Source organism: Emys orbicularis, chromosome 9 (genome assembly GCF_028017835.1).
Source record: "Emys orbicularis isolate rEmyOrb1 chromosome 9, rEmyOrb1.hap1, whole genome shotgun sequence".
Classification (NCBI taxonomy): Eukaryota; Metazoa; Chordata; order Testudines; family Emydidae; genus Emys; species Emys orbicularis.
This window is the reverse complement of record NC_088691.1, coordinates 96,648,311-96,671,956: the sequence shown is the minus strand read 5'-3', so window position 1 is coordinate 96,671,956 and position 23,646 is coordinate 96,648,311. Positions and strand designations below refer to the sequence as shown.

At 47.2% G+C, this 23,646-nt stretch overlaps 1 protein-coding gene across 1 annotated transcript in view; it reads right to left on the bottom strand.

The window, feature by feature from the left end:
* Window positions 1-23,646, bottom strand: part of USP13 (ubiquitin specific peptidase 13) — an 83,368-nt gene that overhangs the window by 59,226 nt on the left and 496 nt on the right. Inside the window, exon 2 of the mRNA XM_065410736.1 lies at window positions 1,735-1,860. Coding sequence (XP_065266808.1) covers window positions 1,735-1,860 — 126 coding nt within the window. The remainder of the gene's footprint in view (window positions 1-1,734; window positions 1,861-23,646) is intronic.

Genomic DNA, 23,646 nt, shown 5'->3' with positions numbered 1-23,646 from the left:
AGAAGCCTCAAGATTCCTCAGTAGGGAAAGAGTGTCTTTGCAGTGATTTAGCTGCTTATGTTTACTTTGACACAGAGGTGAACATCAGTGTACTTGCTTTTCATCTCTAGAGATCTTGGTTCAAATCCTTGTCAACACAACAAGCAAAGGGATTTTGGAGATCTCATTTTAACCCCAATTTGGCTTTATACAAAAACCTCCCATATACTTTGGCAAGCCTAGGGCCTGGTCTACACTGGGGGGGGGAATCGATCTACGATATGCAACTTCAGCTATGAGAATAGCATAGCTGAAGTCGACGTATCTTAGATCGACTTAGAATCACTTACTTTGTGTCCTCGCGGCGCGGGATCGACAGCCGCCGCTCCCCCGTCGACTTTGCTTCCGCCTCTCGCCGAGATGGAGTTCAGCAGTCGACGGGAGAGCGATCGGGGATCGATTTATCGCGTCTACACTACACGCAATAAATCGATCCCCGATAGATCGATTGCTACCCGCCAATCTGGCGGGTAGTGTAGATGTACCCAAGCAGACTCTCTCACAACTAGAATAACAAGGACATTGGAGGCTAGGGGTGATACTCATGTGTAAGCCTGAATAGGACTTCTGCCCACCTGGCTCTAGTCAGTGCAATTACCTTTCACAAGCACTAAATCCACTCACCAAAAGAACATTTGCTAGAACCTGCCCAGTCTACCACAAATTTACAGTAACAGTGTGATGGAAATGCAGCTATTTCCCAACTGCCCAGGGACAGAGGATTTCCCTAATTTTTAGCATACACCTACTCACCCCAACTTGCAGCCACCACTCTTCTGATAAAGTAAGAATGGACAGGACATTTTTCCAAGTTCAAGGGAGATCCTTGATCAGCCAAAGAGATCACTGCTGTGGAGCAACAGGAAGCACTCTTTGTCCCACCCTAGGCAACTATCTCAGTCCCAGTAATTGGCCCAAAGATTCAAAGCTACATTGGAAAGTAAACTGAGTGGCACATCAAACCAAACCACACCAAGTCCCTTCCGCTCTGTTTGGGTCAGAGTTCATTAACAGCCCATTGTATTAGAATACAAACACCAAACAAATACATGCACATGCGCAAACACACAGTTGACCTTAACATTTGATATCAATAGTAGTCCAGTAACAGTAGGGAAGTATAACTAATAGGAAGCTTGTCTGTATTATAAGAGATTGATCTGGGAAGCAGTGTTTGGATCTAGGGTCCATTTCAGGCTACAGTTTGGATTACAGCCCAAATGAGGACTAAGGTTCACTCTTCTGAGTAAATTTCTGCCAGCTTGAGCCAAACTCTCATGAAAACCCTTGTTCTCAGAAGATTCCAAATATATCTGAACCAGAACCAGTGTACAGGCCTCCTGGTCCAGATTTTTAAAGCTACTTAGGCACCTAAAGATGAGCATAGGTGCCCAGTAAAATCAATGGGAATTAAACACCTAGGTGCTTGGGGGGGGGGGGAAATCACCATACACACCAATGTGCATCTTTAGGTAACTAAGTACCTTTAAAAATCTGGTCCCTGGTGGTTTGAATAAAAACTGCACAGTTGAGTTTGAACCCAAGGATCTGAATCGGACCTCTACCCAGCCCAAAATTCAAAGGAAGTCAGATTTGACATTTCAGGTTTGGCCCATTTCCCAGATACTTTATCTGAACTTGCATCGGAGGTATAAGAACCATCCGAACAGCGGGTCTGGAAGCTAGAAAGCTCACCTCTATCACATGTCGTTTCAGATGCATATATACACACTGTCCTGTTTTTCGATAGTGCCTTTCAACGTGTTCCCTTCCAAATCCCAGAAACGTGTTCATGCACACATAGAGACCTCCTTCTGAATCCTGAAAGTAATCATAGAAAACAGTTACAGTATAGAAGGAACTGAATGGGACAGAGAGACACCAGCAAGCAGAGACAGTTACAAACCACAACCTTTTGCACCCTCCCCTTATCACATTAGCACATCATACGCTTACATATCAGGTTATAGAGCACAGAGAATTGTCTTCCTTTTAAGAATCTTCCACACCATGTGACAATGTATACCAGCAGCTGATTGGACCACAGTGACTGTAACACTGAAGGTTAACAAGGTTATGGCACCACTAAAGAGTTTACAGCAACGCAACTGCACCGGTGCAGCTATAAGCTCTCTAATGGAGCCACTCTAAGCCGACGGGAGAGAGCTCTCCCATTGACTTAATTAATCCACCCCCAACAAGCAGTGGCAGCCATGTCGGCAGGAGAAGCTCTCCCCCCGATATAGCGCTGTCCACACCGACAGTTAGGTTGGTATAACTACTGTCGCCCGGGGGGGATGGCTTATTCACACCCCTAAGTGACCTAAGTTATACCGACATAAGTGGTAGTGTAGACATATAGCCTAAGTGTGTCAAGACCTGATGTCTAGTAGCAGGCCTTGAAAAATCCATTTGACTATTCATCCTTTGCAAGAGGAAGGTATTCCTTGGCGAATGTGAGCACTTTGGGGGAAGGGGGAGGCTGCTAAGCCATCAATACCAGTAGAATCTAAGCTTTCATTTTAAATAATATAACATCCCTAGCCCTATGGTTACAAAGATACCTTCTGAATGGGAACTGGTGTAGAGCTGTCCTCCTAAGGGTGAAAACTGGCTGACTGCTTCAGTGCCTCTTCTCTTGATCATTGCTTTCCCAAGCTGTACAGAGTTACTCACGAAATTCTGGTCTGTTTCACAGCTCCTGTCTAGAACCCACTGGGCAAAGTGAAATTGTTAAGAATCATCTCACTTTTGCTCTGCTTCTGTTTGAGATACCTATGAACAGAGGCAGGCATTGGCCCTAATCATAGAATATCAGGATTGGAAGGGACCTCAGGAGGTCATCTAGTCCAACCCCCTGCTCAAAGCAGGACCAATCCCCAGACAGATTTTTACCCCAGATCCCTAAATGGCCCCCTCAAGGATTGAACTCACAACCCTGGGTTTAGCAGGCCAATGCTCAAACCACTGAGCTATCCCTCCCCCGCGAGTAAGGAAACTTAAAACAAGTATAGCAGAGGAGAATCATGAGTTACACCCCCTTTAGATTGATTAGAAAGACTGAAATCCCCAGTAAGGTCCAGGTAAAGCAACCCAGTACTTTTCTCTTTCCCAGTAGCTGGGTGTTGAGGCTGGCTCACTGACCAGGGAATTGCCCCAGAATCCCACTGCCACCAGCTCCCTCCCAAATCATTCAAACTGGGCTGCTAATAGGTCTGATCACCTGGTTAGTAGGCATCAGACTACTAGAAAGGGCTTGAAAAATATATCTATTGTTCCACAGAGGTGGTGCAGAACAAAGGGATGACAAAACATCTCACTTCTGGAAACACCACTAGCGGAAGTCACCCATAGCTAGCTTAGATACTGCTAGTGCAGGGGTCGGCAACGTTTGGCACGCGGCTCGCCAGGGTAAGCACCCTGGCGGGCCGGGCCAGTTTATTTACCTGCTGACGCGGCAGGTTCGGCCGATCGCGGCCCCTACTGGCCGTGGTTCGCCGTCCCGGGCCAATGGGGGTGGTGAGAAGCCGCGGCCAGCACATCGCTCACCCGCGCCACTTCCCGCCGCCCCCATTGGCCCGGGACGGCGAACCGCGGCCAGTGGGGGCCGCGATCGGCCGAACCTGCCGCGTCAGCAGATAAATAAACTGGCCCGGCCCGCCAGGGTGCTTACCCTGGCGAGCCGCGTGCCAAACGTTGCCGACCTCTGTGCTAGTGTATCGAGCAACAAGAGTCACCAATGGCTTCAAAATGTTACACATAAGGAACAGACACATCATTCTTGATCACGAATTGCTACAGGGATAGGTGTGTTTTTGTATCTCTTGTATGTGAAAAACCCAGACATCAAAACTAAATGGAAACAGGAAACAGGACTAAATGTACTCTCCCAAGTTCAGAGTCATTGTTTTATCCAAAGTCACCTGAGGTGCTGAAAGAACACTCTGAATGGCTCATAGTGCTAAACCTGCCTGTGTTATTTAGTGCCTGACTAAATTCCTCCCCAAGCATTGGGCCTATTAATCCAGTTCACTTCAAACGTGCAAACTTCTAGGCTAAAAATACAAAATTCAAACCATGTTTACTAGTCAAGCTCTCCGAAGTTGGAGAACAATAATCAAATGGAGACAATTGTGACGTTGTGCAGTCTATATGGTTTTATAAAAACATGATAATAAGTGAATATAATGTAACTGGGATAGTTTTATAAAGATTTGATAATAAGTGAATATAATGCAACTGGGATATGCTTCGTGCAAAAGGTCTCTTGTAAGGTATCATTACAAAGCTCATAATCTACTGAGTGTGATCATCCTATTTGTAGAAATGTACCACTCTTGTATCTAAAACTAGAAATATAAACATAACTCTGAGGGCCTATTGTAATTATGTAAAGTGTGGGCCATTAATGATGGTTTGGAATCTTGATGACTCCCATTAACCAGGACCATTGTCTGCAGATGGCTGTGTTTACCTGTGAGTCTTCCTGTATATGTGTGGGCTGGCAAGTGGGCAATGAAGTCTTGCAGTGACATGTGATCATGTCACCTGAACTGGAATTCATCTTTAACCTGGTGCTTTTCCAGTGAGGGGGGGTGGAAACCCAGAGGGACAAAGGGTTCCCGCCTTATGCAAAAGATATATAAAGGGGTGGAAGAGAACAAAGGGAGAGAGGAGCCATCATGAAGAATCCCCTAGCTATCACCTGAGCTGGAACAAGAGCTGTACCAGGGTAGGGTTACCATTCGTCCGGATTCCCCCGGACATGTCCGGCTTTTTGAGCTAAAAATAGAATTCTTAAATAGTCCGGGGGGAATTTGTAAATGTCCGGACTTCCCCCCATCCCATGCAGAGCGCGCGCGGCTAACAGGGCAGCCGGCCGGATGGTGCCACTTACATGGGGCTCCGACAGCCAGAGAGAGCCCCTCCTTCTCTCCCCTGCAGCAGAGATCACTCCCTCCCTCCCTGCATTCGCAGATCGCCTCCGGCAGTCTGGAGCTCCTCCCCCACTGCTGCCCAGCGTGCCGGGACGAACGGCTCAGGCTGTTCCTGAGCAAGTTCACAGAGACGTTAGGCGAAGGCCAACAAGGGGGCCAGGGGGTCGGAGAAGAGGCAGGGAGGTTTTGGAGGGAGCAGTCAAGAGACGGGGGGGGGGGGTTCGGGAGTTCGGGGGGGCTTTCTGGGGGGGGTGGATAAGGTTTTGGGCAGTCAGGATACAGGTAGGGGGTAGGGTCCTGGGGGGCAGTTAGGGTGGGGGGGTCTTAGGAGGGGGCAGTTAGGGGACAAGGAACAGGGAGGCTTAGGTAGCGAGTGGGGTTCTGGAGGGTAGTTAGGAGCAGGAGTCCCAGGAGGGGGCAGTCAGGGGACAAGGAGGGGGGGGGGGTTGGGAGTTCTGGGGGCGGGGCTGTCAGGGGGCAGGAGTGGGGAGAGGGATCGGAGCAGTCAGGGGACAGGGAGCAGAGGGGTTTAGATGGGTCGGGAGTTCTGGGGGGGGCTGTCAGGGGGTGGGGAGTGGTTGGATGGGGCGTGGGAGTCCAAGGGGTCTGTCTGGGGGTGGGGGGGTGGATAAGGGTTGGGGCAGTCAGGGTACAGGTAGGGGGTAGGGTCCTAGGGGGGCAGTTAGGATGGGGGGAGGGTCTCAGGAGGGGGCAGTCAGGGGACAAAAGGCAGGGAGGCTTAGGTAGGGGGTGGAGTCCTGGGGGGCAGTTAGGGGCAGGGGTTCCAGGAGGGGGCAGTCAGGGGACAAGGAGCGGGGGGAGGGTTGGGGGTTCTGAGGGGGGTGGGAAGTGGGAGGGGCAGGGGCGGGGCTAGGGCAGGACAGGGGCGGGGCTCCTCCCGTCCTCTTTTTTGCTTGCTGAAATATGGTAACCCTATACCAGGGGAAAGAATTGTGCCCAGGCCTGGAAGGTGTCCAGCCTGAGAAAAAACTTACTGAAGCATCTCTGAGGGTGAGATTATCTGTATTCAGTTTGATTAGACATAGATTTGCGCATTTTATTTTATTTTGCTTGGTGACTTACTTTGTTCTGTCTGTTACTACTTGGAACCACTTAAATCCTACTGTCTGTATTAAATAAAATCACTTTTTATTTAGTAATTTACTCAGAGTATGTATTAATACCTGGGGGAGCAAATAGCTGTGCATATCTCTCTATCAGTGTTATAGAGGGCGAACAATTTATGAGTTTGCCCTGCATAAGCTTTATGCAGGGTAAAACGGATTTATTTGGGTTTAGACCCCATTGGGAATTGGGCATCTGAGTGCTAAAGACAAGCACACTTCTGTGAGCTGTTTTCAGGTAAACTTGCAGCTTTGGGGCAAGTGATTCAGACCCTGGGTCTGTGTTGGAGCAGACAGGAGTGTCTGGCTCAACAAGACAGGGTGCTGGAGTCCTGAGCTGGCAGGGAAAACAAGAGCAGAGGTAGTCTTTGCACATCGGGTGGCAGCTCCCAAGGGGGTTTCTGTGATCCAACCCGTCACAACAATATCAACACTATCCCTCAACCATTTCCTCAGTACAGGAACCCCTTAAGAAGGAAAAAAACATTTTGATGTCTCGTCTATAACACAATTTAAGCAACTAGTGTTTGTCAACCAAGCTCAATTTTGCATTAATACTGTTTTCTGCGCATGGCCCCCTCCTCCCAGACACTGTCAGTGAAATCCTGGTGAAGTCAATGGCAGAACTTCCATTCGTTTCCATGGGGCCAGGATTTCACCCTGTTTTTGCCTTCCTGTGAGGATCCCTGCATCCTTACGGTAAATCGTGACTCCCTTCCCCCACTTTTTTGGGACTGCCCCCAATTCCTGATTTTCTAAAAGGAAATCCATCAGCCTAACGCTCATAAAAAGCTTGGTTAAAAGACTAACCTGGACATGACAAGCACTATCTACAGTTTAGACTTCAGAAGCAGCAGTATCCCAACAGTGTCTAGAAGCTTCAACCAAGATCCCTTTTGCTAGGCACTTAAACACATAAGAGACAGTACCTGCTCCAAAGAACATGCTGTCTGAATAGACAAGTTGGACAGATGGTGGGACCAAGAAGGTATCTGTATTTTTACGTTACACATGGGGAACTTATGCAGATTTAGCTTAAGTAACTTGCCTAAAGTCACCTAATGAATCTGTAGCAGAGTCAGGAATTGGACCAGGTCTCACAAGTCCCAGTCCAGTGAAGCACAAGTTCACTCTTCCTCTCCAGGGAGCATTCCCTCAGGTAACCAAGTATCATTTATACACTTGCTGTTGCTGGTATTGCACCATGCAGATCACCATAGATGCTCACTAATACAGGCCATGTATCCGCTGAGCCAGTGTTTCTGTTGGGGGGTGGCATGTGTCTTCTACATGGGAGTTTGTATGTATGAAAAGAAAATACAGAGTCATGCCCAAACTGCAGGGTACCCTTCCTAAATTAGAGAGAGGAGGTGGGCACAGACAGCCAGGGTAGTTTATAATTTCATATTGTCATCTCAGTGGCTTTGTTGTAGACGCTGATCTGTGATGAACATCCCACGGTTACTGCTGTGAACTTTACGTATGCAAGATGAAGTTGGACTAAAACAGATTTTAATATTACAGATGCATACACAGAGCACAATCCTAGCTGTTTGCTGAAAGTCAGCTACTTCATATCCTCCCCTCAAAGGTAGCTATACACTGCTCCACCACTTATCCCAAATCTCTCTTTACAAGGTCCCAAAGCGTGTCATGGCTTGATCATGCAACTCTCTTTCATACAAGTAGTCCTTATTTACACATATGTTCCCATTCTTGTCAATATGGCTACTTATGCAGGAATTGCAGGCATTGGAAAGGGCTGCAGGATTGGATCTTATACACATACAGTACCAGCTGCTGCTTCTGTGATGGAGAGCAGGAGTCAGAAAACTGCTGAATAGAACACTACACAGTAGCAATGGTGGAGATGAGCAAGCAGAGGGAGGAGAGAAGAGAGAATGACATTTTATCTCAAGACTCTTGGGCAAACACTTTCCTTTTATGGAAAGTAATGTGGTTTCTTTAACATGAACCAAAACAGACGCACCTTCGGTTTTTTAGGTTCACCTGAAAGATCCGCAATAGCAAACTGCATGGTTTGCACTTCTCCTGCACAGTTCTGTCTCACAAGGCTGAACTGACCCTGCTGGGATCCGTCAGAAGTGTGTGGAGTTAGAGGTAGGGTTGTCTAGGTCTTTCAAACCCAGATCAGCCCACCCAACCATTCAGAACTCCAGTGCCTAGAAACTACAATGATGGGTGTGCTACAGCCAGAAGTCATGTCTTTAAACTATTCAGCTAACTCATCTCTATTTTATTCATGATCCACTTGGGGGGGAAAAATTATTTATGCATTCTATTCATGGCCGTCCTTAGGATTTATGGGGCCCTATGCAGTATTATTAAACTGGTGCCCCTACGCCGCCACATTCGGCTCTGTGAATACGGCCCCTGCCTTCTGCCTAGTAAGGCGACTGCAGAGTGCCCTGGGTGTGCAGAAGCTGACCCGCTCTTACCTGCTGTCCCGGTTATAGGTGCGGACTCTGTGGGTGGGTGCTCCGGGGAAAATTTAGTGGGTGTGGAGCACCCACCAGCACCAAGCTCCCCCCCGCGCCCCCCTCGCACACCGGCAGCCCTGCGCTTACCAGCTCCTCCCCCTCCCTGCCAGCACTTTCGGAGCACTGCGAACAGCTGATTTGCGGCGTTCAAGCTCTGGGAGGGAGGAGAAGGAGTGGGGACGGGGCGCGCTCGGGGGAGGAGGTGGAGAAGAGGAGGGGCGGGGGTGGAGCAGGAGTGGGAAGAGACGGGGCTGGGGCAGGGGCTTGGGGAAGGGGTGGAGTGGAGTGGGGGTGGGGCCTGGAGCAGAAGCAGGGGGGTCGAGCACCCCCCGGCAAGATGAGAAGTCAGCACCTATGGTTCCAGTGGTGCCCCAAATTTTCGGGTGCCCTACGTATGCCTAAGGACGGCCCTGATTCTATTTAACATCAACCCCCCTGAACTTTAAACGATCAAGACCTTTGAAGCAAGGGCTGCATCTACCATTATGAACCACCCAGGACATCATTGACATAAAGTAGTAATAATAATTTATTTTAAAATCATCCCCAATATATGTTTTCATAGATTCACACAGTTTAAGGTCAGAAGGGACCATTATGATAGTCTTGTTTGACCTCTAGCATAGAGTTTTGCAGACAAATACACATAGATCTTTAGTATACGAAACATGGAAGCCACCTGACATATGCAGTCATTCCTTGTCCCTTTTCTTTTACATCCTTTATTATCTCCACAGCTAAGCATTCTCACAAAAAGTCAAGACTGCATCCCAGTTAAAGGAAGTCTGTGGATGCTCAGCCTAAATAAAAATATATCCCATTGTCAATGGATAGGTGTTTCGGGAACTTTGTTTACAATTCTGTTTTCTCTGAGACACTTCGTTCTCTTTTTTCCCGGAGCGACTCCATGAGAGCACTCAGCTCTTTTGGTAAGAAGGCTATGGCAACTATTTGACATTTTCAGGACATATGCTAAATGTGGAAGCTGCGTAAGTTAGCTGGTGGTTACTAACAGGAGAGTTATTTCTCTATGTTCTCTCACACAACCTGGACAGAAGAAAACATTGTGTTCAAAAGTCTAACACAGTCATGGTAAAACAGCGTTAATGGTAAGGACTAGAGCTCTCCGATATATGAAATTCACTCCTATGCAGAGAGCCAGGCCCTTGCTCCACTTAACACCCATTCAAGCCCTATTCTGAGGGCCTACATTCAAGCCCTATTCTGAGGGCCTACATTCAAGCCCTATTCCGAGGGCCTAACTGGGGCCTTTGGCCTTGTGCTGGTGAATTTCACCTATAGGGAATACCATATGGCCTGGAAGGAGGCAACATTCATCCTAGACTTCTAAGTGGCTATGGTGGAAAATCTTTTTCACTGATTTTTTTTTCAAATGTGAGTGCATTTTTGTTTTGGTGAAAGGTGCCAGAGACTCAGGCACACTATTTATCTGCAAACAAGAACAATATACTGTTCCCAGGGACTGGGAGCTCTCTACAACCACAACCACGAAGGTTCAGTAGTGAGGTGCATAAAGAGGAGTTTTATTGATCATGCCCACGCTACTGTAGTATCCACTCAGCCTGAACTAAGCAACCAAAGTCCTGTCCCAACATGCACTTGGATCAGTGTGAACTCTGGGATGGAGCATCTAGAGACAGTGTTTTCTTTTACTTTTTCGAAGTCCTAAGACAGTGTTAAGGTGGAAGCTTCTACCCACTGCTCTGACAGTGGGCCTTGATCCTGACCTAGAAGGATCTTCTGGTAAGAGACTTCTCACCCATTCAATCCTGGCAAACAAGCAGAATCTTCCCCTAAAAATTCAGGGAAGGCTTTGTAACAACATGCACCCACAAAGTGGGAGTAAATGCAAGTTTTCCTTGCAACCCTGCTTACAATTCTTCATCATTTACATTGCAGGAGTGACCACAGTGTGCTGAGTGCTTTCCAAACACAGAGGAAGGCACGGTCCCTGCTCCAAAAAGCAGACAGTCTAGAAAGATTATCTTATATCATCATTTAGACAGTACTTTGTGTTAAAATAAAGGCTGGAAAAGGCTTTCACGGAAGGGACTCCATGGAGGTATAAAGTTAAAGCATGATAGGGTCCACCTCCCTTCAAACTTTGGGGAGAGAGGAGGGAGATGGAGCAAGAATGCTGGTGATGGGAGGGCTGGGGAACACAAACACCAAACCACAAGGAACCAGCATGAGTTCACCATCTCATTTCAAGCACACAGGACACCAACAGCTATCAGATGCTAATGGCGTTCAGTCCCTACCAACCTGATTTGGATTTGAACCTGTGACCTGTATCCTATTACCAATCCCTGAGCCATCCAGTCCCCTAGGGAAATCTACGGTTTAACATTTTCATTTCCTGACATGACTAGGATAACAATGTATAAGGACATGTGGCTGTTACAGAGCCGCTAACATGGTGAACAGTCACATAGTAAAACATACCAGTATGTACCACAGGAAAGAGGAAAAAGGATACATTAAATCTCACAATCCTCAATAATTACCTCAGATGTTACGAGATAATAGTAGTTAGCAGGGGATTATCCACCACCAACTAATCTCTAATTGAGATTTCTTGCATTAAGACACAAATCCTAAAGTCAATGGAATCGATGGGAGTTTTGCCATAGTCTTCAATGAAACTAAGATTTATCCCTACAGAAATGATGAGCCAGTGAAACATTTTCGGGTCCTCCTGAGAGAGAGAGATCATCTGTGATCACCATCACAAGTCTGGTTGTGGCCAACCAAAAATCTCCTGCTGTAAAAGAGTACAGCTATAAATCAATCTTTACTGTATTTGGAAGGGTTAAAAGAGAATTTCTATAATATCCAGAATGTAGGAACCTGACAGTAGCTTAATGAAGTGATAGCCTTCTTATTTCATAAATGTTTAAAAGGTCAAAAGATAGCAGAAGCGTCAGCATTTAATAATTATCTGAACAATACGTAATAGCTTACAATGGGGAACAAAAAGAAAGCAGGTGTCTCACATTCTCCATTGCTACTGACAGTGGAACAATAAAAGCAAATCGTGTCAAAGTGAATGAATACAACGGCACATGAAGATTGCCCCGGCACAATTAAAAAAAACACACATCCCAGCCACCAAGTATACCAGATACAGTAACTTGCATTAATTTACCAGTATTTAAACTGTGCACTGGGTGCTGGAATCTAGTCAAAGTGCAATTGGGCAAGAACACAGACACAAGCCTGCAACTTGATTAATCAAGATGCAGACACAAACAAATGAAGTAGTAAAGAACACCACACACAAATGAGGGATGAAAGGAAAAACATATGGAAATGCAGAGTGGGGAGAAGACAAGCAAACTACGGGGGAGGGGGGGAGAAAAAAAGAGATATAAAAATAAAAGGCAGGACAAGAGGGACACAAGAACAAATGAGTGGGGAAGGGGAAGATGAAAGACAGGAGGAGAATAAGAGCAAGGCTGCTAGCAACTGGACTAGTCCAAACTAGAACTTCCCACCTGCTTTTTTTTAAACAGAGTCACTATTTTATTTTATTATGTCTTGTGATCAGTGTATACAAAATAACAAATGGAGAGAAGGGAGATCAGGAACTTCTATTCATCAGGTCTCTTAACACAGGAGCAAGACGACATTCAACTCTGTTGAAAGGTGGCAAATTGTAAGCTGTTAAAAGGAAATACATTCCCACTCACAATACAGTTAGCCTGGGGAACTCATTGCCACAAAAGATCTTTGAGACTAAGATCTTAGCAGGATTCAACAAAGGATCAGACATTTCTATTGATAGAATATCCAGTTACAATGGTACATATTACTAATATAAACAAGAGGTTTGGAAAGGGTATAAACCCTCATGTTTCCAGCTTAAATCAACTTTTAGGTATTATGGGTTAGGAAGAAACTTTCCCTTGGGACAGATTACCCCATAACTGCATGTTGAGGGTTTCTTGCACCACCTCTGATGTACCTGGTACTGGCCACCATTGGAGACATGATACTGGGCTAGATGGACTGTTGGTCAGATCCAGTGTGGAAATTCCTATGTTCCATTTGATAGAGGGCATCTACACAGAGACACTAAAATGAAACCTAACCACCATTCTAAAGATTGCACGCTTCTGTAAGTCAAAGCAGTTCCTCTCATGGAACTAGAGAACTCACCATTCTGAAGCAATCTGTTTAGGCATGTTCACAAGCAGGAGCATGGCCTCTATATTATTGGGTAGTTCTGATGGCAAGACAAAGGAGGCTCATGGAGCACTCATGACTTGTGACACAGGAACAGAAATTATATTCTGCCATGGGATCCAGCAGATATTAGTCCTCCTAAGGCAATGGTGCCCAAACTTTTCCTCTTGCGCCCCACCCGCTCCAGTAATGGAATGTGTCCGTGCTCCCCTGGGCCCAGAACCGGGGCTGGGGGCCGGGACTAGAGCCAGGGGCTGGAGCCAAAGTCGTCAGTTAGGAGTGAGGCCTCAGCCGGGGGCCTGGAGCAGAGCTGGAGCCACAGCTGCAGCCAGGGGCTGGGGCAGGGCCGGAGCGGAGTTGGGGGCAGAGTAGGGCTGGGTGGTGCTCCCTCCCTGCCCCCCGTCTGGGGCTGGCTCAGGCCCTGCCAGGCACCGTTAAGGGCAGGAGCGGCACCAGGGTTTTTGCCACCCTAGGCGGCAGCGCTCCTCCTCTGAGCATTCAGGGGGCCTGGGGTCTTCGGCGGCAGGGGTCCTTCCACTCCGCGTCTTCGGGGCACTTCGGCGGCAGGTCCCGGAGCGAGTGAAGGACCCGCCGCTGAATTTCCGCCGAAGATACGGAGTGGAAGGACCCCCCCGGCCGCCAAATTTCCGCTGAGAGCGGCAAAATGCCACCCCCCAAATCCTGCCACCCTAGGCGACCGCCTAGGGTCGCCTAGTGGAAGCGCCAGCCCTGGTTAGGGGGGCACGCCCCACAATTTGGGGACCACTGTCCAAAGGACATTTGACGGCCTTTGAATAACCACATGGTACATGAAGCTCACTTGCAGTTCAATCAATAATAGTATTGGTGCTGATGGCTGGTAATACCCAGATTTACACCGTTGCCTGTGTTTATAATATCCTTGTGTAGCTATGTAAGGAAAACCCCAGCCTGGTGGATAGCCAAAGCAGCATGGCTGTTTCTCTTATGGGAGCTGCTGCGTGCGTCACCCCTGCAAATTCTACTCATACTTGGCTATTTTAGAGATTTGGTGTAGCAGTAACGATCTGGTTAGCTTTAGTATCAAAGTGCACTGCCAGGCACAAAGAACTCATCCATCAGAGAGGTGTAAGCTACAATATCTTCCTAGAGCGCAATGGAAATAAAAATGTGGTCCCTGATGTGCCCCACCACCTAACTAAAGACCTTCAGCCATATCTAAACAAGGATCGCTGCTCATACTTTGCAATCTGACACATGCAACCAAGCAATGCACCACATCAGTAATTCCAGCACAGGAAAAACAAGCCACTTTGCAGCTCAGCCAAAATCATCTGTCTGGAGCAATGTCCAGATTTATTAAATTCTTGTCACCTTTTGCTCTGCTTTACTGCCCCCTATCATTAAAAAGAGACAATGGTTTTCATATCTGTGTTGAGATACTTTGACCTAAGGGAGAGCCAGTGACTAGAACACAGTTATTACTAGAAAGTTACATGCAACAGGATCACTGATGCCAATTACACACTCACTAAAAGACTTCAGCCTGCATTGTACTGTCTGATAAACAGCAAAGCATACGGCAGTCGAACCCTTTGGGAATTCTCCTAATATAACCATTACTGAGCTCCCCGCTCACAAAACCAAGTCAGCAAGATCTACATTAGAAGCTGTCATCAGCAGCAAGATTTTCCAGCTGCAACGAGGCTGAGCTTTGTGCTGCCAAAACAAACCCCTTTCTGCAACCGGTGGAAGTGAGCTATAGGACCAAACTAACAATCTATGTCAGACGGGTAGCGGGCACTGCAGTTGCAATATTTCACATGCAAGATCTAATGTTCAGAGCAGATATGTCTAAGATATGCAAAATCTGAACATCACACATTGACACTCCAATTTCCAGCCCTTTTTCGAATGTCATCTCTCCCTGCGTCACGTTTTGCCTAACCAAGTTTGCAAGTTCTTCAGGGCAGGGATCCTGTCTTTTATGTAGTGCACAAGACATAGTTATAGCTCTATATCAGTGGTTTTCACACTTTTTGTACTGGTGACCCCTTTCACACAGCAAGCATCTTAGTTTGACCCCCCTTACAAGTTAAAAATAGGGGGTAATTTAATTTAATGGGAGCTCGGGGCTGTCAGCCCCACAGAGCCGACAGCTCACGACCCCCATGTAACCACCTTGCAACCCCCTGAGGGGGCATGACCCCCAGTTTGAGAACCCCTGCTCTATATAAATAACACTGTTGCCCTTTTTGACTCGAATGGGTAATCAAAATTCAGGGCTCTGTGGGTGATTCAGTTGGGAACAGAAATTGGTGGCAGCCAGATACTTCTTTGGTACAAACTTGTTTGTTTACAAAGAATGTACAAAATCCTGTGCCTCTGAATGCAGAAGGAACCAAGAACAAAAAGAAGTTTCTTGCTTACAGGCCCCCAAGCCCTTTTAGCCAATACCAGAACCAAAGGCTCTCTCTAGCTTTTTCCAGGGTCACAATTGTGCTCACAGGCGGAGGCTACTGCTTGGCTTTCTTGCTTTTTCCCTACTCCCAGACAGTCTTATCTCTTCCCAGTTTCTTTCTGTGTGTTCTCTCACACATCTACACCCAGTCCCACCTGGTCACAATAGCTAGTCGAACCCTCCACCCCTTCAGGGCCTAGCGCTAGTTTCTGGGCAGACTCTGTTAGGCTTGGTCTACCCTAGCAACTTATGTCAGTATAACTACGTTGCCCAGGGGTGTGGAAAATCCATTCCCCTGAGCAACACAGTTATACCAACCTAACTCCTGGTGTAGACAGCACCATATCGATGGAAGGGCTTTTCCCATCAACATAGGTACCGCCTCTCGGGAAGGTGGAGTACCTACCCTGATGCAAGAAGCCTTCCCCTCGGTGTACGTATCATCTTCACCTAAGCACAACGGTGGTGCCACTGCAGCCTTTTAAGTATAGACAAGCGCTTGGGTTTTGTTTTAGGTGTGGTCCCGTAACTGTCTCTTACAGCTATCTTAAATGGAGGACTCACTCACACATCAGCTTGAACCAGGTTTTAACATAACCCATAGCAAGGCTTCTCCCAGATCATAACAATACTTATGTAGAGAGAAAAAGTGGGTGATGTAATACGTTTATTGGACCAACTTTTGTTGGTGAAAGAAACCAGCTTCCGAGCCTACACAGAGCTCTTCTTCAGGTCTGGGAAAGGTACTCAGAGTACAGTAACTCCTCACTTAAAGGCATCCCGGTTAACGTTGTTTCGTTGTTACGTTGCTGATCAATTAGGGAACATGCTCATTTAAAGTTGTGTAATGCTCCCTTCTAACGTCGTTTGGCACCCGCCTGCTTTGTCTACTGCTTGCAGGAAGAGCAGCCCGTTGCAGCTAGCTGGGTGGGGGCTTGGAACCAGGGTGGATCAGCAGCCCCCCTATCAGCTCCTGCTCCCCTAAGTTCCCTGTACAGCAGCTGCTCAGCAGACTAGCAATTGCAGCTGTCCCTCCCCCCACTGCCATGTGCTGCTCCTGCCCTCTGCCTTGGAGCTGCTCCCCGAGTCTCCTGCTTGCTGTGCGGGGGGGTGGGAAGAAGAGGGGGGCTAATGTCAGGGTGTCCCTCTCCCCCCTGCTCCTGCACCTCGCTTACCCCATCTTCCATAGAGCAGGGGACACACACCAGGGCTCAGGAAGGAGGGAGCTTGCAGCAGCTGAGGTCTCAGCAAGCTGATCAAATTAACAAGGCAGTGTACTTAAAGGGGAAATGCGCATATCTCCCTCCATTCCTGCTGCCTCATAGAGTGAGAGAGTTAACCCTTGAGGGCTCAGCCAATTGCTAGTTCATCATTTAGCAGTAAGGGAAATATCCCACCCTCTGACTCCTCCACCTCAACCAAGCTTCACAATCATCATCACTGTGTACCAGTATTAAATTGTTTGTTTAAAACTTATACTCTGTGTGTGTGTGTGTGTGTATATATATATATTGTCTGGTGAAAAAAAATTTCAGTGGAACCTAACCCCCTCATTTACATTAATTCTTATGGGGAAATTGGATTCACTTAACATCGTTTAGCTTAAAGTCACATTTTTCAAGAACATAACTACAACGTTAAGTGAGGAGTTACTGTATTACAACTAAACACAAGGTAAAACAGATTGTTAAGCATAAAGAGTTAACACACATTGCAAGAGACCATTCAAGTTTAAGTGGGCAGTACTTCAGCAGCCATAGGGCAAAGAAGGCTTGTTGTCAGGAGACATAAATCCAGTGTCTTTATTGAGTCCATGATTTTTAGTGTCTAGCAAAATTATGAATTTAAGCTCCCAGGCATACCTTTTGAAGGAGTTGTGCAGGTTTCCTTTCAGGATGAGCACCGAGAGATCAGATACAGAGTGATCGACAACGTGTGCCTCCTGATACGGGAGGTGGGGGGAGGGAGAGGGGGAGGGCACAATGTAAAGGGGAGGAATGTGACCACCCCATGTGTCTCCTTTGGGAAGAACTTCCAGCCCCACTTCCCTGGGCCAGGGCAGAAAATCCCACCAGCTCTTGTGGGGGCTGGGAGCCAGGATCAGGGACCACATGCCTCTGGGCCTAGCTGGGGCCAGCCCTGGCTGAGCAGACGCCAGGGAACCTGCTCCCAGAACCTTCCCCAGCAACCCCCCACTCTGCACACAGCGCAGGGACCGCCATGCTCTCCCCACCCCACCAGTTACCTGTGGGGAGGGGGGACTCTGTCCTTCTCCTGCTCCACCTGCCCCCTGGGTATGTTCAGCCCCTGTCCCCTGGCAGCCGGGTCCGGATGGGGAGAGAGAAAGAGCCACTTCTCATGCAACTGAAGGTGGCTGCCTGAGAGAGCTCGGCTGGGGACATGGCCTGGCTCGGCTCAGGGGCTGAGCGAGCCAGAAATGTGTCGTGGGGAGAGGGGGCTCCAGCTCGCTCGGCCCCTGTCTGCGGCAGCCGGGCCCGGGAGGGGAGTGGAAGCCCTTGCCTCCCCACTTGGAATCTTGCAGGCAGCCACCACACTGCACAGAGCAGGGACCCAGAGCAGCCAGCATGAGAAGCGACTGGTCCCACCCCGTCTGCTCCCTTCCCGGCTGCCAGGGACAGGGGCTGAACATGCCGGGGGGGCAGGCACAGCAGGAGAAGAGCCTTCTCCCTCTCCCCCAACATGCCAAGCAGAAATCGGGGGCGGGGGGGTCACGACCCCAAATGTCCCCCTTATGTGTGAAAAGTGAAAAGTGTCCACTCATGGGTGATGTGGTGTTTTTGTCTTTTATCATTTTTATGAGTGTTCATTTGAACGTGTAGTGATTGTCTCATCTCATCCACATAATTATTACTGGGGCAATTACTGCATGGGACGAGGTACACTACATGTTGTGATAAGCATGTGAAGGACCCATAGATCTTGAAAGGTGTATTGTGAGGGATATTGATCATCATAGCAGTGGAGATATGGCTGCAGGTTTTGCATCTGTTGTTATGGCAGGGTCTGGTGCCTCGCTGAATACATGTGCTGCAGAGAATTAAAGATTATTTAAATATAGCTTTTCCTACTCCCCTAAATAATGGAATATCAAGTTCAGCTCCCAACAAAGGAAGAGAAGTCACAACTGACAAACTGATGGAAGTAGGAAACCTAGCATAACACACCACAGCTGCACGCATACAGAGACCACAGTCATTACAGTGAACTCAACATCAGACCTTGAGAGTGAAAACTACAGGCTGCTACTGTTTGGGCTATGAAAAAGCAGTAGGCTATTATACTTGCCAGGGCCAGCCACTAGAAGGAGACACAATCACACAAGGCAACTAGCATTTTGTAGACAGTCTGCCTTTCCTTAAGAATTCCAGTGAAATGAATGAAAGGCAAAGCATCAGAGGTGGATTTGCCAAGGCAAAGCAGAAGTTTGTTAGCAGACAAAAATTAGTTAAAAAATAAGACATTACAAGGGTCATTTTCTATTCAGTTATCTTTAGAGCAGCCAGTAATTTCTTTTGCAGCTAACATGCCTACAGAACGTCACCATGGCTGTCAAAAACGTGGAAATGTTTCTTCAATTCTAAGTAGCAGGTTTTGTTGGAATGTGATCCTACTTTAAGGAAGAAGACTGTAGATTTCAGACCCCAGAGCTGTTTAACAGAACCACTGAAGCCTATCTGATCACCCCCTCTGAAAACGTCACCCGTATGACAAATTATTTGATTAGGGTTAATACTGCATGGGAAGATATCTTAAATGTCTCCTTTCATATGCTCACACCTCTGAAATCACTAAAGAAATGGCACTCTTTGTAAAATAATAAAAAAAAAAAACTTTGCTCAGATTTTCACCACAGAAAATCAGACTAAAAACTGGAAAAGATCATGAGGCTCCATATTTCTTGAGACAGCTAGCAAAACCTACTGCTGTTTCCAATAATTAACCAGTGTCCTGTGTCCACTAGAACAATAATACTTTCTACCTTCTAGAGTTCGTGGTGCTTTGCAGACTTCAGCAGGTTAAATTCCTCAAATTACCCCTGGTGAAGTTGGGCAATATTATTTCAATTTTACAGATGGGTCAGAGAGTTACGTAACTTGCCCAATAGCACACAGCAAGTCTGTGGCAGAGCTGGTACTTCCTGTCTCCCAGTCCTGAGCTTCAACCATTAGACCATTCTCATTCCCAGTGACAGAAATCATGAATAAATTGACAGCAAGACAAGCTCTCAAAATACCCAGGAAATTTACTTTCTTGGGAGAGAAAAAATCCAGGGTGCAGTTTATGAGTGATGGTTTTATGGTGTTAATGAGACAAACCCTGGGAATAAAATCTTGTATTGAAGAAAAGTGCCAGAACAAGGAATCTTACAAGAGCTGATTCCATATAGAACGTGTGTGAATTGTTGAACAGTTACAAATGAAGCAAATGGAGTTAGAAAAAAATGCAAGGACATGTGGGAATATTAACTGGGATTAAAAATTATAGGGGGAAATAATTGTCGCCTGGGTTGAAAATATAACCAGTAGCAAAAATGCCAGCAGGTAACACAACTGATAGGGATATTTTGTTAATATTTATCTTTTTTTAAAACTACAGAAGCAACCCTACATTCTTCTTTCTAAGTTAGATATACACCAACAAAAAGCTGGATGTCTGGAGTTTATACATTTCCACACACAAAAACAAGTTAGCAAACTAACCCAACACAAAGCACACCATGGCAAATGTCTTCCATTAACCAAGACAATAACCTGTTTGTACACTGAGCTACAATTACTGCCCACACTCCTATTTCAAAAAGGAAACAGGGAGAATGAAGTTTTGCCATTTTCAAAATTTGTAAGTGACTATTGGGTTGCTTTACCTCTCATAGTATCTTGCATTAGTTGTCTCGAAATTAAACCCAGTTAGCAGCATGCTAGTCATTTTACGGGTAAGGCATAGGATTCTGAAATAAATCTTCTACCCAAAGAAGTATGAGGACTGGTATGATTTGAAAAGGTTTCTAGAACTTTTCGAACATTGGACAAAAGATATTGGGCTTGATTCTGCAATCACTGGGGTTGCCCAGGTGCAGACAATTTGGTCCACTGGATACCTACAAACTTGTTTAAACAAGAAGTCTTGTAATGGTATCAGGTGAAATTTTCAAAAGCCTGGGCCTAACTCTGTTCCCACTGAAGACACCTGAGTGCAGCATCTTTGAAACTCCTCCCTGTAGGTGATAATTAAATATTTTTGCTGTGCAACATGAGGTTGTATTTGAATTTTCCATTTAATTTATAATGATATTTGCCAGGTTTTCCCATTTAACAGAAACTTCTTACAAGCAATAATGTCCCACAGGTTCAACGCTAGTTAGGTACTAGCTCAAGCAGTAAATTTTAAGACACATTGGTTTTGTGTCTCTCTTCCCCTCACTCCATCCCAATGACCGTATAATATTTAGTATCTTTGTTGTAGAGTCTGATTTGGCCCTTTTAATCAGTACACATCCCAGCACAGGGAAGGCTGCTGGGTGACACTTGAGATCTGAAGTATGTGAGTAAAAATAACCTGCCTTCCACTAGACATGATGAACACCAGACAGCTGAGTCACCTTTCAAGCCCCTTTTGATTTTCCAAATTAAAAAGAAATATCAAAGAGAGAAGGATTAAACATTCAAAAATCAGAGCAGCACAAACTGAAAACCCTGCAGTTCAGATTCCATATGTCCTTTAGATTTCTCTCCCTCTCATCGCAGGCTGCAACTTTATTTCAGTATCTAGTACTCACTCCGTCTATGGGTAATGACATTTAAAGGGACACAGTCAACTTTAATTTATCTTTTATATCAGGCAATTTCAAAAAAAGTTTCATTCCAATACAGCGTGTACTGAGAATTAAGGGATTTTCTGCTCCACTGTTAATGTTTATAAGGGTATTTTTCAGCAAGGGAGAAAGGTCCAGATCCTTAAAAGGTATTTAGGCACCTATTTCCCATTGAAATCATATTTAGGGGTCTACCTAAATATCTTTGGGGATCTGGGCCAAAATGATTAAGGATCCCATCCTGCGATTGAACAATTGCACCCTTGAGAGTCTGGTGCTCTGCAAGGGCTCAAGTCATCACCTGCAAGGATCCAACTGCAGGATCAGGGCCTGACTAACACATGGTAAAGAGTGAAAGTGACCATACATCCAGTGTTCATTTGACACCAAACCAAACCAGCTGGAGGCGAGAGGGACACTTTACTAACTTCTTTCAGTATTAGTGATTTTAGACTAATTGCAACTATTGGAGATAAACAAGTTTCAGGCCAAATTGTGATTTTCAAGTTGACTGGGACCCTTTACATTGAGGGCTTCTTAAAGATGCCCTAAACAATAGAATAAGTAGAGATCCAGCAGGAAAACAGAGCCATCCATGTGCATTTGCCAACTAACATATGTGAATGAGAACATTCGCTGCCCCTTTCATTATCTGTGTGAAAGCTAAAACAACTCAGCAAAGAGCACATAGACCCTAGGAAATTGCTGAGGGCCTCAAAGTTTAAGGCCAGAAGGAACCACTAGATCATGTCTGACTTCCTGTATATCACAGACCACCAATACTCCCCAGCACCGACACACTAAGCCCAACAACAAAAATTAGACCAAAGTATTACAGCCCAGAGGAGACTAAATGATTATGTGCTATAGGCTATGAATAGGAAGGACCAAGGTACAATAAAGCCTGCGGCCCCTGCAATAGCAGGGAATTCATTAAGTGAGATGTACCCAGATAACCCCTGCAAGTGACCTGCACAGACTGGATGGTCCAGAAAATAGCAAAATCACCCAAGAAAAAAAAAATCTGGGTCTAATCAATTACATCAAATTCCCTTTGGGGGGAAGGGAAGGAAATTCTAGCACCTCACACAATCTGCCACTGATTTGTGCTGAAGGATCTATTCAGCTGCAACAGACCAGTTATAAATCAGGACAGGCCTGTGATTGGAAAATAAAACAAACCCCAGCCTGGGAAGCACAAGGACTGAGAGAAGCCGGATTGCAAAGAAGGAAGCCCACATTCAGCAGCCAGAAACCCTGCTCTGGAAATAGAGATGGTTAAAACTAATTTTCTACTTAAAATAATACATGAATCTCAAAGCCCTTGCACTTTGCAATGCCTCTGAAATAATGCAGCAGGGAGACCCTAGCTGGCACTTTCCCATCTATTCCCCACCCACCCACACAATTCAAATGTTGCTGAGCTCAGCTGCTCCCAAGACAGACAACCCCATCCCTTCCCCCACCCCTCCAGGCAGCCAGGAAGCAGATTTGCACTTGGGGATGAGGAGGAAGTGAACAGCCCAAGGGGATGGTTAAGAGCCCGGGTTACAGCACTGGGGAGGCAGTGGGAGCCTGGGGGGCTACCCAAGGAGGATCCTGAGGGGCTTGCAGTCAAGGAGAGGGAAATGCAGCAGGTGGAGTGGGAGAAGGGGGAGGATGATAACCATGCCAACAGTGGGAGGTTTGCTGCTTGGGGTTGGAAAAGAGTGAGAGCGCTGGGGGGCGGCGGGTTTGCAACTGGGAAGGGGGTAGGTTTCCAGCCTAGGGAAGATGCAGTAGGGGCTGCCACAGATTTGCAGTGAGGGCGGGGGGTAGAGGAAGCAGGGGAAAAGGGGAGATTTGTGGGTGGGGTAAAGGCAGTAGGGAGGTTGCAGCAGAAGAAAATGAAGCAGGGTGGGTGAGTGTGAAGCGGGAGGGGATTGAAGAAGGGAAATGGGGGAGGTTTGCTGCCTGGGAGGAAGGGAATGGGGGAGGTTTGCTGCCTGCCTGGGCAGGGAAGGAGGGAGGTCTGTTGCCTGCCTGGGGGGAAAAGAGGAGAGGGGGGAGGTTTGCTGCCTGCTGGGGGGGGGAGGGGGAGGCAGGAGGGAGGGAGGTTTGCTGCCTAGGAGGAAAGGCGGGGAGGTTTCCTGCCTGCTGGGGGGGAGGTTTGCTGTCTGCCAGAGGGAGGTGGGAGAGGTTTGCTGCCTGCCCAGGGGGGAAAGCAGGAGGGGGGAGAGGTTTGCTGCCTGCCCTGGGGGAAAGGCGGGGGGGGGGGAAGTTTGTTGCCTGCCCTGTAGGGGGAAGGGGGGAGGCGGGATGGGGGAGAGGTTTGCTGCCTGCCGGGGCGGGAAGGGGGAGGTTTGCTGCCTGGGGGGGAAAGGTGGGAGAGGGGAGAGGTTTGCTGCCTGCCCGGGGGGGGGGGGCGGGAGCGGGGAGGTTTGTTGCGGGGGGGGGAGGTTTGCTGCCTGCCCAGGGGGGAAGGTGGGGGGGGAGAGGTTTGTTGCCTAGGGGGGAAGGCGGGAGCGGGGAGGTTTGCTGCCTGCCCGGGGGGGAAGAGGTTTGTTGCCTAGGGGGGAAGGCG